Below are 15,826 nucleotides of genomic sequence, written 5' to 3' on the forward strand. Positions count from 1 at the left end.
TGAGTAAAAAAAAGTAGTAGAAACAATTACATTTATCTTTTATTAACTGTCACAAGAATTTACAGTAAGTAAATCCAATGCTCCAAGAATTGTAAAAAAATTTAATTTTTACGTAAATTGAATTGTTTTCCGAGCCAAACTTTTACTTATTTCATTAATTACTTTAACAGCTACTGAGGAAAATTCAAAATTTCTTAGTCAAATCTACGCTGGATTATCAGCAGCTTATGAGCACCACCATGTCAATATACCTAAGGTATTTTTTCTTATAATAGTTACAATAATATTTTTGTCGATATTTTTTTATAAAATTAATGTGAATAATGCATTTTTTACTTTTTTTTCTTCTGTAGAAAATCAAAAGTGTAAAAGTTGATGGGCAGAATAAGGTATAACAGTCAATTTTTAAATCAAAGACTTGATTATTTGTTTTTTTAGTAATAGTTCATGTTAATGGTTATTGCATACTTTAATTTCAGAGAGAAATTTCTCCTAAAAGTGGTATTTTTTTTCCTATTGAAGTAATTGAAACGATTGAAAACAGAGCTTTAATTGAAACAGGCGTTATTAATTGGAAAATTATAGTTAAACTTGCTTTAATTGAAGTTTATGGAGATCATCTTGGTAATTATTGTACTGTTGGCCGAATCAAAAGTTCCTTGCGTCCTTCAATTGATACGGATATTTACAACGCAGTTTATAGTCAGTATATGAAAAATTATCAACAACTTGATTTATTAAAAATTTGATGTTTTATTGTAAAATTTACTTAATTTGATTTTGGAGCTCTTAGCGCTCTAGAAGTTACACTTTTTAGAATTTTATTGGAAATAAATTATTATAATATACTCTATAAAAAAAAAATCTAACTTGTATATTTTTTGATCATTTTTTAGATTGGATTCTTTTAAGATCTACTGAAAAAATTAATAGCCATGATTATACGACTGAAGTTACGACGATCGTACGCAACAAACGAAATTCAAAAAGATCAAATTATAGTGCTACAGATATAAGTACTCATAAGTTTTTAATTTATTGACAGTATATACTTTGTTTTAATGAACATAATTTGATAATTAACTATGAATTGTTTTAGTATCCCGACTTGACCTACAATTTTTAAAAAAAGTAATGTCTGCAGTTGAAAAAGAAAATAAATGGCACCAAGAATCTGATAATAATTTTAATTTACTGAAATCGGTAAGAGTCAAACTTACTTTTTTATGATTAAATTATCAATAAAGTGGATGTCTTTTTGTTGTATTAATTTTTTATTTATATGTTCAGACATCTCGTGATGATTTTTTAAAACCTGGACCAACAAAGGTAATATTCTAGTTGATATTTTTAAATTAATTTTTAATAAGAAAATTTATAATTACAGGATCGAATTGCTAAGGAATGTAATATTTTCTTTCCAAAATCTGCAATAGCTTACATTGAAAAACGAACGGAAAGTCCTGTGAGCTCTCATTTGTCGGATTGGAAGAATTTGGTCAAAGAAGCTCTTATAACAGTTTATGGTTCGAATATGGGCTCTTATTGTGCAACAGGTAAACGACATCACGGTCATCGATACATCCCCAATTATATCAGGCAATTCTTGGTAAAATAATACGTTGATAATAATTTTTGAATAATTTTTATGAAGGAAAAACTTAAACTTTATAAAACTTCTTCTAGCTTGGGCTAATAGTAGGTCTGAAACAACAATTGACGAAGCTGAGTTTAAGAATTACATAAATAAAATTGCATTTAACAAAAGAAAGAAAACTAAACGCAAGTCAGCCTGTGAAACAAATGTTGCATCCAATCAACACAAAAAATCGGCGAAACAACAAAAACAAGAAAAAAAATATCAACACAACATTCCACCACCGTGTGTCACGAATCTACGATGGACATTGATTTTCTGAATTCAGAACCTTCCCAAGATTCAGCGAACTCTGACTCTAGGTTTGCTGACGATCAAAGTGAACTTGCTAAAGAAATGGAAATAGCTTCACCACCCGCATCTCGACAACATTTTTCGTCTATTGCTGGTTCTGTGAATCAAGACTCTGAAGTAATCCAGCATTCTAAAATAACTGAAGATCCACGATATCTTTATTCTAAAGATCTGCATCCTAGATCTACCGAAGATCCACGATATGGTACTCCTGAAAATTTGCATCCTAGAATAACTGAAGATCCGCGATATAGTACTCCTGAAAATCAGCACTATTCGACTCAAGATTCACCAGGTTATCCACGTTATCCAGGTTATACAGGTTATCCAGGAGACCAGAACTCTTGGACCACTCCAAATTCATCAAATGGATGCTCTATACCCCAGTACACTTGGACTACTCAAGATCAAGATCAACTTACAGAACAATCTTGGACGACTTCACCATGGCAGTATTCAAACCCATCATATGATACTTATATGATACTTATACTTAAGTAATTTCTTATTTGTGTTCTTAATTTTAAATAAAACATACATATAATTAATAAATTTTTAAATCATTTGAATTTATTTTTCTTCTTATTTCAAATTTTTCCCGCTCCCAGCAGCCATTTTGGTTTCTATTCCTTTCCCTTTCTCTTCTTTCCCCTCGCCTACGTCGTATGAACCAATAAGAATTTTTGCCACAGTAGAATAGTAGGCTCTGGAGGCTCATTTTATCGTTCTAGAACGGTAATTTGAACCTAAACTTGGTAAAAGCGGACAAAAATACTAAGTTTAGGTTGAATTTACGGTTTCATAGCATGGCTTGTCATGACCTATAAAGATCATTTTATCCTACTTACCCTCGAGTAGACTTTGGAGGCTGAATCTACTGTTTTAATTTTGACTCGGGTATACGTGTCAGTATAACTTGTAACTTTTTTCTCAACGTTTGATCAATTATTTATTAATATCTATTATATATAACTAAGTATTAAAATAAATTAGTCATTTTTAGAATGAAAACTCTCCGATAATACTATAGAAAAACTCCGCTAGAATACTGGTAATTCTCCGTGTATACTCCGCGAATACTTGACTGAAATTTTATCAGAAAAACGTCCCGAAAACACCAACAAAACTCCAATGAAACCCTACGATAACACCAAAAAAATTCCGCGAATACTCTACTAGAACACTAGTGATACTTCGTGCATACTCCACGAAAACTCCACCAATACTCCGCGAAAACTTCACCAATACTCCATGAGTTCTCAGCAGATACTCCGTGAGAACACTGACAATATTCCGTGAATACTCTATTAAAACACTTGCAATACTCCAAGAAAAACCCGACAGAACGCCGTTAAAATCTTGTGTCGTGACTGCACATAATACTCCGCGTTACCTTCGCTAAAACACCGCCTAAACTCCGTCGGTATCCCATGAAAACTCTATGACGGAGTAAACACTGCAGAAACTCCGTGTTTCTTCCGAGTTTTCACCGGGTCATCAATACCGTTTGGGCAGTATAGGACAAGGACTTTATAAAATCAGTGACGATTTTCAAAAAGACGTTAACTCTAGTCGAGTCACGTATGTTACAGTCCAATATAATCACTAAACTTCTGTGCAACAATTCGTTATATTTCTTAAAATAAATAACCCCTGGAAATAGTGTCGATTGATCATTATTGCAGTGGATCCTGGTACAGCATTTTAGATAAAGAATTTGTATTTTTCGGCAAAATCACAAACTACTAGAAATTCATCGGTTCCACGAGACTCTTTCAGACCTTTCATTCATATTGTTTGCGATTTCGCAATAAAAGCACGAAACAAAAGTTCTGTTATTTTTTCACGAAAGGCATTGATGAATTCTGATGAAACTACCGTTTCATTTTGACTTTGTTGAATGAAAAACAAATTTTTATTGCTATTAACTAAAAAAAAAAATAACTCATTTATATAATTGGCACATTCGGATACTATCAGTTCTCATTTTTGATATAAAAATTTCAGTAGGAAATCACCAATGATACATAAATAGTTAAAAAAAAAAAAAAAATTAATTTCAAATACTTGAACTAGTTAGCAAGAAAGTGGACATAAGATGTTAATCATAATACTAATTGTCAATTCATTGCGACGTTTCGGTCATGTATTTGATTTTCATCAGGCATCTAAAAGATTTAATTACAAAACACGTTACAGAAAGTTTACGAAAGTTATACTTATTCAATACAATGTTTACATGAGAAACATATTTACCTCAACACGTAGTACATAATAAACATCATATAAACTGTACACTTGATCTTATGAATAGTTAAAATTAAATTGAAAATTAATATATTCGGTAAAATACTTAGTTTGAAATAAAGTAACAAATAAAACATATGACTTCGGACAATACACATTGTACACTGAGTGTGAATTCGAATTTCACTTCCCCTTATTCAATATCGTCCAATACAAATGTCGCTGCATATACATAAAAATTAGGAAAACGGTTGACCCTGAAGGCCATCCCTGCAACTTCCCGTTACTTTCGTAATTAAGCGCTCCAAATTGCGCAGATGATGTTTTTGAATTTAAAGAGCTCAAAAACATAATTTTAATGTAGTATTGAGCTCTTGGAGCTCAAAAGTCTGATAGAAGTTTAATAAAACACTATTTTTTGAATTTTCAAACTGTTATAATTTTCGAATGAATCAACCGATTTTCACGCGGTTAGCGGCAATCGATGTAGTTTTTGAGCTCTATAATAAAAGTAGATGTTTCAAGTTTTTGAACTCTTCGACCTCAAAAATCTTATCAAAATTTGATAAAACACGATTTTTCTCATGTTCAAACTGCTATAACTTTTGAATAAATCAACCGATTTTGTCGCAGTTGGTGGCGATCGATGTAGTTTTTTAAGCTCGACAAAAAATTTAGAAGAAAAAATTGATCTGATGAAAAATTTCGAAGTTATTACAAAAAAACACTTTTTTCGATTTTTTTCGACAACCCGATCTCACGAACGCATCAATCGACTCTGACGTTTTTGGTATCAATCGATGGGGATTTTCAAGGTTAAGAGCTGATTAGTGTTTGAGACCGATCGGTTCAGCCAATTCAGAGATATTCAAAAGAAATGAAAAAAAAAACAACTTTTGATTTCTCTTTTTTTGCATTTTCTCGAAATCTACCAGTCTGAATTGGTTCCAACTCCCAGGAAATCTAAGTATAGCGAAGCCCTTTCGAATGCCACCAACCGCGATGAAATCGGTCAAGTCGTTCAAAAGTTACAAGAGGTTTACACACACACACACACACACACACACGCGCGCGCGTACGGACATCGTCGTAAAAATAGTCCGGAAAGCTTCTTAGGGTTTCCAAACGTCGAAATCTGATGAAACCTCAATTTTTGCAAAACGGGGTAAAAACAATAACTTCCTGATTTTTCAAAAATCATTGATTCTCTTAGAGGGAAGTTAAAAATTTAATCTTTTAGATGCCTGATGAAGGTTAACTACATGACCATAATGTCGCAATGAATTGAAAATTAGTATGATGATTAACATCCTACGTCCACTTTCCTGCTAACTAGTTTAAGTATATATAAAGAATGGACGCAATGACATATTATATATATGGGTATTCCACGCCAAATCGGACGGTTTGAAAAATTTTGGTTTTTGATTTCCCCCATTTTTTATATATATTTTAGTATGCATCAAAAAACACCTTTTCGTAAATTTTGAGATTTTTTTTACTAATGGTTCGAAAGTTATCTTTTTTTGGTTTTTTGCTCATAGCTTCTACAAAAATGGCCCAATTTCAAACTTTTTTTTTTCAAAATTTTTGTTTTTTTTGTGTATTTTTTAAAAAAAATACAAATAATTTTTTTTCAAAAATTTTCCACGTCATTTGAAAGTTTTAAAATTTCAAAGTCGTTTTCTGAAAATCATGCATATTTTGATTTTTCTGAAAATTTGTGACAACAAACAACTATTCATTTTACTACTTTTCAGGTGGTTCCGCTCGTGGGACCTCCATGACTACTATTTTTAACTTCCCGCTAAAAATCTCAGATTTTCAAAAATCGGGAAGTTACCGTTTTACCCCGTTTTGAAAAAATCGAGTTTTGATCAGATCTCGACGTTTGAAGGTCACAGGAAGCTTCCCTAACTCCCCCCGCGATGTTGTCACTGTGCGCGTGTGTGTGTGTGTGTGTGTGTGTGTGTGTGTGTGTGTGTGTGTGTGTGTGTGTGACTGTAATTCGTTTATAACTTTTGAACGACGGAGCCGATCGGAACGAACTAAACGGTGTTCTAAAGAGTTCTCTCGAACTTAGATTTCCTGAGAATTTGAACCGATTCGGACCGATAGATTTTAAGAAATCTTGAAAAATCTCAAAAAAGATAAGAAAAAAATCATTTTTTAAAGTGGTTTTTTTGGAATATCTTTCAAACGCCTTTATCGATCAACTTTAAAAACTAATCCGCCCTTGAGTTTAAAAAAACAACGCCAATCGTCGCTTATCCGAACAAAATCGGTTGATTCGTTCGAGAGATATCGTGAACGAATGAAAATCGAAAAAAGTGTTTTTTTGACATAACTTTGTTATTTCTTCTCGGATCGTTTTTGATGATGTAAAATAATTTTTAGAGCTTAAAAAATTGCGTCGATAGCTGCCAAAAACGTGGGAATCGGTTAATTAGTTCGAAAGATATCGTCAATCAAAGATTTGAAAATAAGTGTTTTTTTAAAATCACTCCGACATTTTTTGGAATAACTTTTAAACGGCTGCACTAATCGATTTAAAAAACTAATCAGCTATTAGCATGAAAAAATAACGTCGATCGCCGTCAAGTTGGTCAAAATTGGTCAATTCATTCAAGAAATATCATGAACAAAACAAAACCAAAAAAAGTGTTTTTTTGGAATTACTCCAAATTTCCTAGTTTTATCAATTTAAACTTGAAGATTCATCATGAAAACAAAAAAATTGCGTCAAATTCTGCCAACCGCAAGAAAATCGGTTGATTTATTGAAAAGTTAGTGCGGTTTGAAAATTTAAAGAATATTGTTCTATGATACTTCTATCAGACTTTTAAGCTCGAAGAGCTCAAAATAACGCATAAATTGTATTTTTGAACTCAAAGAGCTCAAAAACATCAGTAGTGCAGTTTTATGCACCTAGGAATGGAATTAGCGGGAAGTTGCACGGATGGCCTTCAGGGTCTACCGTATTCCTAATTTTTTTTTTGATGTTTGAAAGTTAAAAAAATGTTTCTTTCTAATCAATAGTTATTGATTGTTATTTTCGTCGTTAAATATCATTTCTTATATCATTCCGGAGTATTTTTTTTCAATTCTACGCAATTGAAGGATTTTTGAAGTAATTAATTAGTCTTGAAATCTGTTTATAAACAATCAAAACAAAAATATAAATTTATTTATGCAATTTTTTTAAAAAGTTTACATGTACAACCATTATTGGAATTGTAATACTCTTTAGCTCTAATATTGTCGTTAGCCACTGGAATAATGCAATGAAATTTATGTGTCCCTGTAATTGATTTAGTAGTTTTGTATCGCAGATCCAATTTTTCTTTCGCAATAGTATAGTCATTTGCAGGCGAAAATTTTACAGCAATGCTAGGTAAAGAACTCGGTTCAGATGCCCACTCATATAATTCTTGAAGTGTTATCTGATTATCGATTGACCGTTGAAGACTAGCTCTGCTGCCTTTCTTTTTACAGTTCCTCCAATACCATCACACGGTCCTTTACCGTGCGCTGTGACAAAAAAATGCCATTCAACATTCAATTGAAAATCTTCTTTGTGATAGTATTATATATATTAACAAAATGTTTAAAATTTTTGAACTGCTGTGAAACGCCATCAGAGAAATAAAAAACTTCTTCTGCATCAGGATTCAGATCTTTTATAAAATCAGTGACAATTTTCAAGATACACAAACACTGATCATGGTTACTGCATCATGGTTATTATTATCAGAAATTATAATTAAGCTTCGATGAGTTATTTCGTCATTTTGCTTCTAATAGATCACTACGAGAAAAATCGTTGCTTGATTATTGTTCCAGTGAAATCCCGGTACTGCGTCTTAAATCACAAATGCATAGTTCTCAACACAATCACAAATCACCAAGAACTCATTATTTTTTAACGACTCTTTTTTGCTTCTCATAAAACTAGATTGTTCTTTAGCAATGAAATCATGCGGTAAAAGATTAACAATATGCTTAGAAAATATTTCAATGAATTCCGAAGAGCTCTTAATGAGTGTTTCAAGGCTGCAACGAGGATTAGATACCCAATATTTATAAGTCATATTCTCTACTGAGTTTTTGTCAAGAACAATTTCTAATAACTCTTTGAGAACTTTAATTCCTGGACAATCTGCACATTTCAGAAAGTAACAATTTTTTGATGGATTGGGACATAGTGTAACAGTTTTACCTGCTCAGGTTGGCCACTAATCAATTTTAAAACATAAACGAACTAAATTAACAACAATATAATTATCAGGGCGCCACCAGGATTTTTAATCACGGTTCCTGAAACCGGTCCAGAGCTGAGAATTCTTATTCTTAGGGTAGAGAGAGTGGGGAAAAAGGTGCTGCTGAATAATAAATATTTAATTAACAATATATCGATATTTATTAACAATAAAATAACAAATTTAACAATTTAAGCGCTCACTCACACACACTATAATTAACTTATTATCTACGAAGCGGAGAATAATTGCGAAATAAACGATATTTACAAACAAACCTTCCCAACGACGATACGATGACTAGACGGGCTTTTTCTAACAAACGGTCTCCCATACCTGTCCTAAAACTAAGCTTAAAATTACAAGTCTACCGGACTACCAAACTTAACACTATTAACACTCTCTATGACACATTTCCCGTACAATTTTTCACTCACATAACCCACACTTTGCTCACGTGAATTTTATTTTATAAATTTTATTTTAACAAAATTTACTCTAATTAATTTTAGTTAAATAATTTAATTTAATTATTCAATCATTAGTAATTGGTGATACGATAATTCCAAATTTACAATCAAATTCCAAAATAGCTTGAGCTAACTATTACAATTATTCAAATTCCGATGACCAATTTTAATTCTATATTAAAATATCAAATAGATTAAAATTCCTAAGTAACCTATAGTCATGGTCTTAATAATATAACAACAATTGATTCAGAACAAAAGGTTTAAATACCTTGAATTAACTTTTGCTAATTAAATTAATCACGATATAAATTTTTACAATTGCATTCAAAATTTATTAACACAAGTTTATTGTTATAAATTCATTAATTCTGACCAATTTTTCCTGTGACATTTTCGTCTCAGAATAACTAATTTCTTGGACTTAATGTCCACGCCGATAATTATTAATTTGCAACGAAATTTAATTTGTTATGTCCAAGGGCGTTTTTAGAGCGGTAGCGTAAACGGTGGAGGTTTGGACTAACAGTTTAAAGAATACGCAACGGAGGTTTTAATTCCGTTGGTTTAATTATTTATGTGGGACGTTTTCGAGATACGAACTTACCACGCCTTCGTTTGAGACTGACGGATTTTTATGCGAGTAGATGTACTTACTGTTACAGGAACTTTATGGATGGTCAGATCCGTGGTTTCATGGCAGCTGTTAGCGCCTGTTCTTTGATTGGGCCCTTTGGTTGGTTCTCGCAGCGGATGGAGTAGGGTGGATTTGGGCTGCTTATTCTAAGGGCTTCTTATCTTATAAAATTAACGAACTCGAATGGAATTTCACTTCTTTTTAAGATTTATTTTAATAAACACCTAAACTTTTACACTTTCACAAATTTTATTTAATCGAAATTATATTAATGAATTTTATTTATTTGAGCTAACGTCCTCCAATCCCCCGTAGGGTAAAGTGTGCAAATTTAGCTTTAAAAGATATTATACTTATTGACCAAACTCTCGTCTAAGTGCAGGGCAAATTAGAACTTTGAGAATCTCGACTTGTAGATAATTAAAACTAATACGTGGCCTGCCGGTTGAACCGAATCTGAACTCGTCTTAAGTGCAGCGCAAATTAAGATAAGGGACTTTTACAAGGCACGGGCCCGTCAGTTAAACGCGGAAGTCAAATTAACTGAGCAAAGACAAGGCGTTGGCTGCTGATCGCCTTTTTAAATACTCGCGGTGCTGAGATTGCAGAAGTCCCCTCTAGTCAACCAGCAGTCGCGTAGCTTATATTTTATTGTGGCTTTCGCGCATGGAGAAGTCTTCCATCTGCGCGGGTGATTTAAATTTACAGAAAAATTTTGGGGTGGACATAACAAATTCAATTAATTGACGGACTTAATCCTCAAAATTAATTAATTCCTCGTTATAAAATAATTTTACAATATAAAATATTTGCAATAATTAATTCTTAATAATTTTCTAATAGTTTTGTCAATTAAAAAAAATCGACATAAGTCGAAATATTCAAATTTACTTGCTAGAACATTCGCTAGCTCAGTTATAATTGACCTTGGGTATTGGAATTTACTGCGTCACAAAATGTACTGACGCTCGACCAAAATTCCACGAGTAAAAATTTGTCGATTATTTTTCAAGTGACAAAATTAATCAATTTTTCTTAAGTTAATTATTATAAAAAAATTTTTTTTTAATTGGTTATTATTTAGAGTCAGCTTTAACTGCTGTGGTCATATCGGCGACTTTAACTGTTGGGAGTGGTACGTTGGGGTAGGTTGGGTTGTGAAAATCTTCAACCTACGCGGCGAGGTTCGAATATTAACCAAGATGGTTTCTAAGAACAGCTTGGGATTCGAACCCACGCCTGGCTGGTGAGCCAGTCCCGAGTGCTCTATAGGCCTTGCGCCTTAGACCACTCGGCTAACATCACCGGTTTATTATAAAAATTATAACAATAGATTTAACGAATTTTTCGGATGTTAAATAATTAATTGATAAATTTTTGTCGTTGTTAATTTTTTCCGCAAGGTCGATTGAGTGATTCTCGGGTATAAGCCCCCATGAAAATCACTCAGTCAAAACAAGCAAATGTTCAACTTTTATTTATTAATAAAATTTATATATATAACGGAGAAGAGGTAAAGTAGACCGAGTGCAAACCGCGGTCCACTTCTTTTCCCACAGAGTAATAATTGATACCTTGGCGAATAAAATGATGATCTAACTCTCTTATTGAGGATGAAGTCCTAGTTGTAGTTGGCTTCCTTCGTCTCGTCACTACTTCGGGGATCGGTCCTTCACGATTTCCGTGGCACTACGCCTGGTGGTCACACTACTTCTCCCTTTTCCACTGCACGGTTCACCTATTTTAACCCAAAACTACCCCCTCTTATTCTCCCCTTAGGCCCAAAGATCAAGACGCGCCAGTGCTATGTCAAATAGTTATCGATATCCGGTGACTTATTGATTTAGGGTAATTTTACCCTGTTACAATAGTATGAGCTTAAAACAATTCTTATACTGTACCAACGGAATCGTCATATGATGGGTAAGCGACGCTATGTTGGAACCTACCAAAAGTTAAAATCGTTAGCTTTTACAATTAAAATTCAATTTCTATAAAGTCTTTACCTAACATCATGAGTTTGATGTTTTGATGAACAGCACACACACAGACAGTATGAGTACCACCAGATCCTGCTAATACACAGTGCAAAGGTCTCAACGATGCGAAACTAGAAAATCCTGTTCGGTTGTCTGGATTTTGTTCTTTAAAGATTTCATACGATTCTTTTAAATTACATGAAATAAGTTTTTTTTTAATATTTTCTCTTTGGTCATCATCATTTATAATTGAAAAAAAATTTTTTTTTCCAGGCAAATTGACACTTATATCATCACTTTTATAAAAGTCGATGACCTTGGATGTAATGTCATTGGATAATGGTCGTCCTAGAAAATTGATTTGTCAAACAGATTACAAAGCAAATAAACAAATAAAATTTGTGTCAGGCTCATACTTTTGGTTAGTGAAAACCATTAACAACATTAAATCTTACCTTTTTTTTTCTCCGGCTCTGATAAAATTCCTTTTTTTTTCCTTAAGCGATTTCGATAAGTCTGCCATGTGTTTTGTAGTACCCATAACGTCGCAAATCGGATTGATACTCCAATCATTAGGTAAAAGTGTCAAAATTTGGACTCTTTGAGTTCGAGTAGTCCTTTTATCATTGAATTTAGCCTTGAGATTCTGTATAATTTCTAGATAATAAGTAGAGTTTGCAAAATGATCAGAAGTACTATCTAATCCTAGTAATCTTGCGAAAGTAAAACAAATTTTGTTAGATTTTTCTTTTAAGTAAGATGGCTGATCTGTCGCATATTTGTCAATAGAAGATACACTCAATAAAGGCAGATCATCGTTTATCATAGGCAGTTGTGTGCCAAGAGTTGACTGCGATACTGTTCGAATAAGTTCTCCACCAGATAATGATTTCGATCCGTTAAATAAAAAATTATTAATGACAATAATTACCATGGTAATCATAATAAAACAATAATAAACGCTAAAAATACCTGAAATATAAGAATTACTAAAAGATATTGATCCAGTTGTCTCACTGTTATCAATTCTGTTTTCACTCATAGCATCTTCGACATTCTCATCGACAACAATCTCAGAATTGTCAATAACAATACCGTTTTCCTCAGCATCACTAACATTCTCACTCACATCGCTTTCACTACTCAAATTGGATGATGTTGATGCAGCTGACTTTATGGATAGCAAGTTTTCCTACACATTCCACATAAATAGTCGAAACTGCTCAAATCCCATAAGTTTTGTAAGTTTTTAGAAACACGTCTTAATCCCTGACTTTTTAGGTGGTTATCAATTTTCAGCGGGTTACAACATCTATCAAATCGAAGTTTCGACTCCATAGTACAATATTTAAATAATATATAAATAATCGATACAGCTATCGGTACTGTCGGAATAAGAAAGAAGCGAGCAGCACCATCGTGTAAGAAAATTACGAACCTATTGCAAAAGTTATTAATAATTAATTTATACTATTACTAAAATAAATAAGATAATTAATTAGAAAATTAAAATATCTTTTAGAAATTAAATTATAACTTATATAAATTATGTTCTTAAAGATAGATAAATTTAACGGCTAATTAATTACTTCAAAAATCCTTCAATTGCGTAGAATTGTAAAAAAATACTCCGGAATGATATAATAAATGATATTTAACGACGAAAATAACGATCAATAACTATTGATTAGAAAAAACAATTTTTTTAACTTTCAAAAATCAACAAAAAATCAGTAGCCATGGAGGTCCCACGAGCGGAACCACCTAAAAAGTTGTAAAATGAATAGTTGTTTGTTGTCACAAATTTTCAGAAAAATCAAAATATGCATGATTTTCAGAAAACGACTTTGAAATTTTAAAACTTTCAAATGACGTGGAAAAATTTTTCAAAAAAATTATTTGTATTTTTTTTTGAAAAGTACACAAAAAAAAACAAAAATTTTGAAAAAAAAAAGTTTGAAATTGGGCCATTTTTGTAGAAGCTATGAGCAAAAAACCAAAAAAAGATAACTTTCGAACCATTAGTAAAAAAAATCTCAAAATTTACGAAAAGGTGTTTTTTGATGCATACTAAAATATATATAAAAAATGGGGGAAATCAAAAACCAAAATTTTTCAAACCGTCCGATTTGACGTGGAATGTCCTACATATATATGTAGGAATTATTGTTGTTGTATAAATGATTTAATTCACTACGTAAAAGTAACTATTGAATATTTATTATAATTTAATGTGTTACAAAAGAAAAGCGTTGATTATATTTTGAGCTCTAATCTTTGCACGTGGCAATATCGGTAGTAGCTAGCTATCTATCATTTACGAAAATTGTCTAAATAGATAAACGACGATTACAAATGTTTCGGGCGCCGAGTGTCGGCGGAATTAACCGAATGGGTAATTTATATTGTAGGACATAGTCACTATATATATATATATATATATATATATATATATATATGTCGGAGATGACAATAGCTGGGTTTTTACAAGGGAACGTTGGAAAATCCCAAGCATTTTAGTTTATAACTAGAAATAAACTTTAGCATTTTAATTTTTATGATTTAATCCCTTAAGGAAAGTTTAGTAAGACTCTCTCGGAGCCTTTTATGACGGTCAACTTGGGTTGGAAAGACCACATGTGCGGGTCTAACGTAGCCACGATCGAAGGGACAGCAATACCAAAAAGACGAGACATTTTTAGAATTTGCAGTACGTAGCTTGTGTATTTTTTTATTTTAAAAGTAATTACTTGAAGGAGCTACAGATAGAAAACAGTTTCTGGTAATAGGCAGTTCTTCCTGAACAGTACACGAGAACGGGCTGCTGCTCTTCCGATCGTGGATTCGTTTTCCGACTTAAGTCTCTGATCATTCCTAACGTCAACGTTAATAATATTGTAATTACTTTGATATTGTTTATATTAACCCCGTTTGTCAAACTACAATTGTTTGTATCTAGTAATAATAGTAATAATCATAGTGTAGTGATTCTTTGTTATTGTACGTTATTAATAAGTGATTGTTGATATAAGTGACTATAGTTACATACTGTTAAATTGTATTACCTGTGACGTTGTACCATTAAATTCACAATAAAATGTCCAACAATAATAATGGCAGCGAGAGTTCATCTCAACCCAACGCTAATCCGACATCAGAAGTGGGATCGACGCCTGGTATATCAATGCAAGAGCACATGGCTATTTTACGCGAGTTGATCCAGTCGATCACTCCAAAGCCTAATACGAATACCAGGAGATTTACGTTGCCACGATTTAATCCAGAAACTTCTGGCTCTGATCCGGCTGCATGGAGTTCAGCTGTCACCATCATGATGGAAGAAAATCCGTTGCAGGGCAGCGCATTGTTTTCCGCGCTTAGTAGCGCTCTAGAGGGTTCCGCCGCACAGTGGTTAACTCAAGTTATGGTTGGAGGAACTATAACTTGGTCCCGATTCAAGGAACTATTTATTTCCCGTTTTGGGGAAGAGAAACCGCAGCTTCAGCACTCATGAAAATTTTTAACGAACAACCGCTAAAAGATGAGACTACTGGAGCTTTCGGTATCCGCTTACGCTCTCTCCTCAAAGCCAGGTGGGAAAATTTAAGCATGGCGGAAATCATCAACGGCGTTGTTCTCTATCGATTAACGTCTCAAGATCACCGCGTGGAACGCACCGCGCTTACGAGCGAGGTAAAAACAGAAGATCAGTTCCTCAACGAAATGAGAGCTTATTCGTACGCGAAGAAGCGACCGTTTCAGTCATCTGAAAACTAGTCAAATCCAGACCCTAAACGCTCTAAAACTACGGAGTCACGGATTAAATGTCTTTTCTGCGGCATTCCCGGCCATAAAATAGCTGAATGTCGCAAAAAGTTATTTCTTGACAAGAGGAAACATCTCCATAGCCCAGAAGGGAATCGATCATCCATCGCCACCAAGGTTACCTGTTTTAAGGTGCCACAAAGAGGGTCATATCGCACCGAACTGTCCGTCAAGGAAAAACAACAGCACCGGCGTCAACAACAATAGTAACCAACACTCAAGCATCGAACGCCGAGTGGACTTTTGCACCGTAGATGTTCCAACGGGTACAATGACCCATATGGGTGAGTCGTTTCCATTTTGCTTTGATTCAGGAGCTGAGTGCTCACTAATCAAAGAGTCAGTTGCCAAGAAATTTTCGGGCAAACGTATCAATGACGTAGTTTTAATGAGAGGTATAGGAGATAATTGTGTCAAATGCACCTTGCAAATTTTGTCTACCGTTTGTATAAATAGCT

At 33.2% G+C, this 15,826-nt stretch overlaps 2 protein-coding genes and 1 long non-coding RNA gene across 3 annotated transcripts; 2 read left to right on the forward strand and 1 right to left on the reverse strand.

Moving 5' to 3' along the window:
• The first annotated feature begins 188 nt into the window (after nucleotides 1–188).
• LOC141526902 (uncharacterized) lies at nucleotides 189–652 on the forward strand. Its single transcript, XR_012479099.1, has 3 exons — nucleotides 189–256; nucleotides 354–389; nucleotides 480–652. It is a non-coding gene; the product is annotated as an uncharacterized LOC141526902 (long non-coding RNA).
• A 271-nt stretch (nucleotides 653–923) lies between these two features.
• Nucleotides 924–1,876, forward strand: LOC141527459 (uncharacterized). Its single transcript, XM_074242959.1, has 5 exons — nucleotides 924–1,016; nucleotides 1,100–1,203; nucleotides 1,291–1,329; nucleotides 1,388–1,609; nucleotides 1,687–1,876. Exons 2-5 carry the CDS (start codon nucleotides 1,135–1,137, stop codon nucleotides 1,744–1,746), a joined length of 390 nt encoding a protein of 129 aa, XP_074099060.1. The 5' UTR covers nucleotides 924–1,016; nucleotides 1,100–1,134; the 3' UTR covers nucleotides 1,747–1,876.
• Nucleotides 1,877–3,916: 2,040 nt separating this feature from the next.
• LOC141527219 (uncharacterized) lies at nucleotides 3,917–12,116 on the reverse strand. The gene is made up of 3 exons (XM_074242575.1): nucleotides 11,999–12,116; nucleotides 11,571–11,891; nucleotides 3,917–11,509 (listed from the first exon to the last, which is right to left on the reverse strand). The coding sequence occupies exons 1-3, from the start codon at nucleotides 12,114–12,116 to the stop codon at nucleotides 11,427–11,429; spliced, it is 522 nt and encodes a 173-aa protein (XP_074098676.1). The 3' UTR covers nucleotides 3,917–11,426.
• Nucleotides 12,117–15,826: the final 3,710 nt, after the last annotated feature.

Source organism: Cotesia typhae, unplaced genomic scaffold (assembly GCF_013202065.1).
Source record: "Cotesia typhae breed Kobodo isofemale line unplaced genomic scaffold, CoteBio_Ctyphae contig_4, whole genome shotgun sequence".
In the NCBI taxonomy this organism is placed as follows: Eukaryota; Metazoa; Arthropoda; class Insecta; order Hymenoptera; family Braconidae; genus Cotesia; species Cotesia typhae.

Excerpts from the sequence above, each read along its gene's own strand:
- LOC141527459 (XM_074242959.1), top strand. The coding sequence starts at position 1,135 with ATGTCTGCAGTTGAAAAAGAAAATAAATGGCACCAAGAATCTGATAAT. Across the intron at positions 1,204-1,290 it reads ATTTTAATTTACTGAAATCG|ACATCTCGTGATGATTTTTT; the intron begins GTAAGAGTCAAA and ends TTATATGTTCAG. Across the intron at positions 1,330-1,387 it reads TAAAACCTGGACCAACAAAG|GATCGAATTGCTAAGGAATG; the intron begins GTAATATTCTAG and ends TTATAATTACAG.
- LOC141527219 (XM_074242575.1), bottom strand. The coding sequence starts at position 12,116 with ATGATTGGAGTATCAATCCGATTTGCGACGTTATGGGTACTACAAAAC. Across the intron at positions 11,892-11,998 it reads AGAGCCGGAGAAAAAAAAAG|GACGACCATTATCCAATGAC; the intron begins GTAAGATTTAAT and ends TCAATTTTCTAG. Across the intron at positions 11,510-11,570 it reads CATCAAACTCATGATGTTAG|GTTCCAACATAGCGTCGCTT; the intron begins GTAAAGACTTTA and ends AACTTTTGGTAG.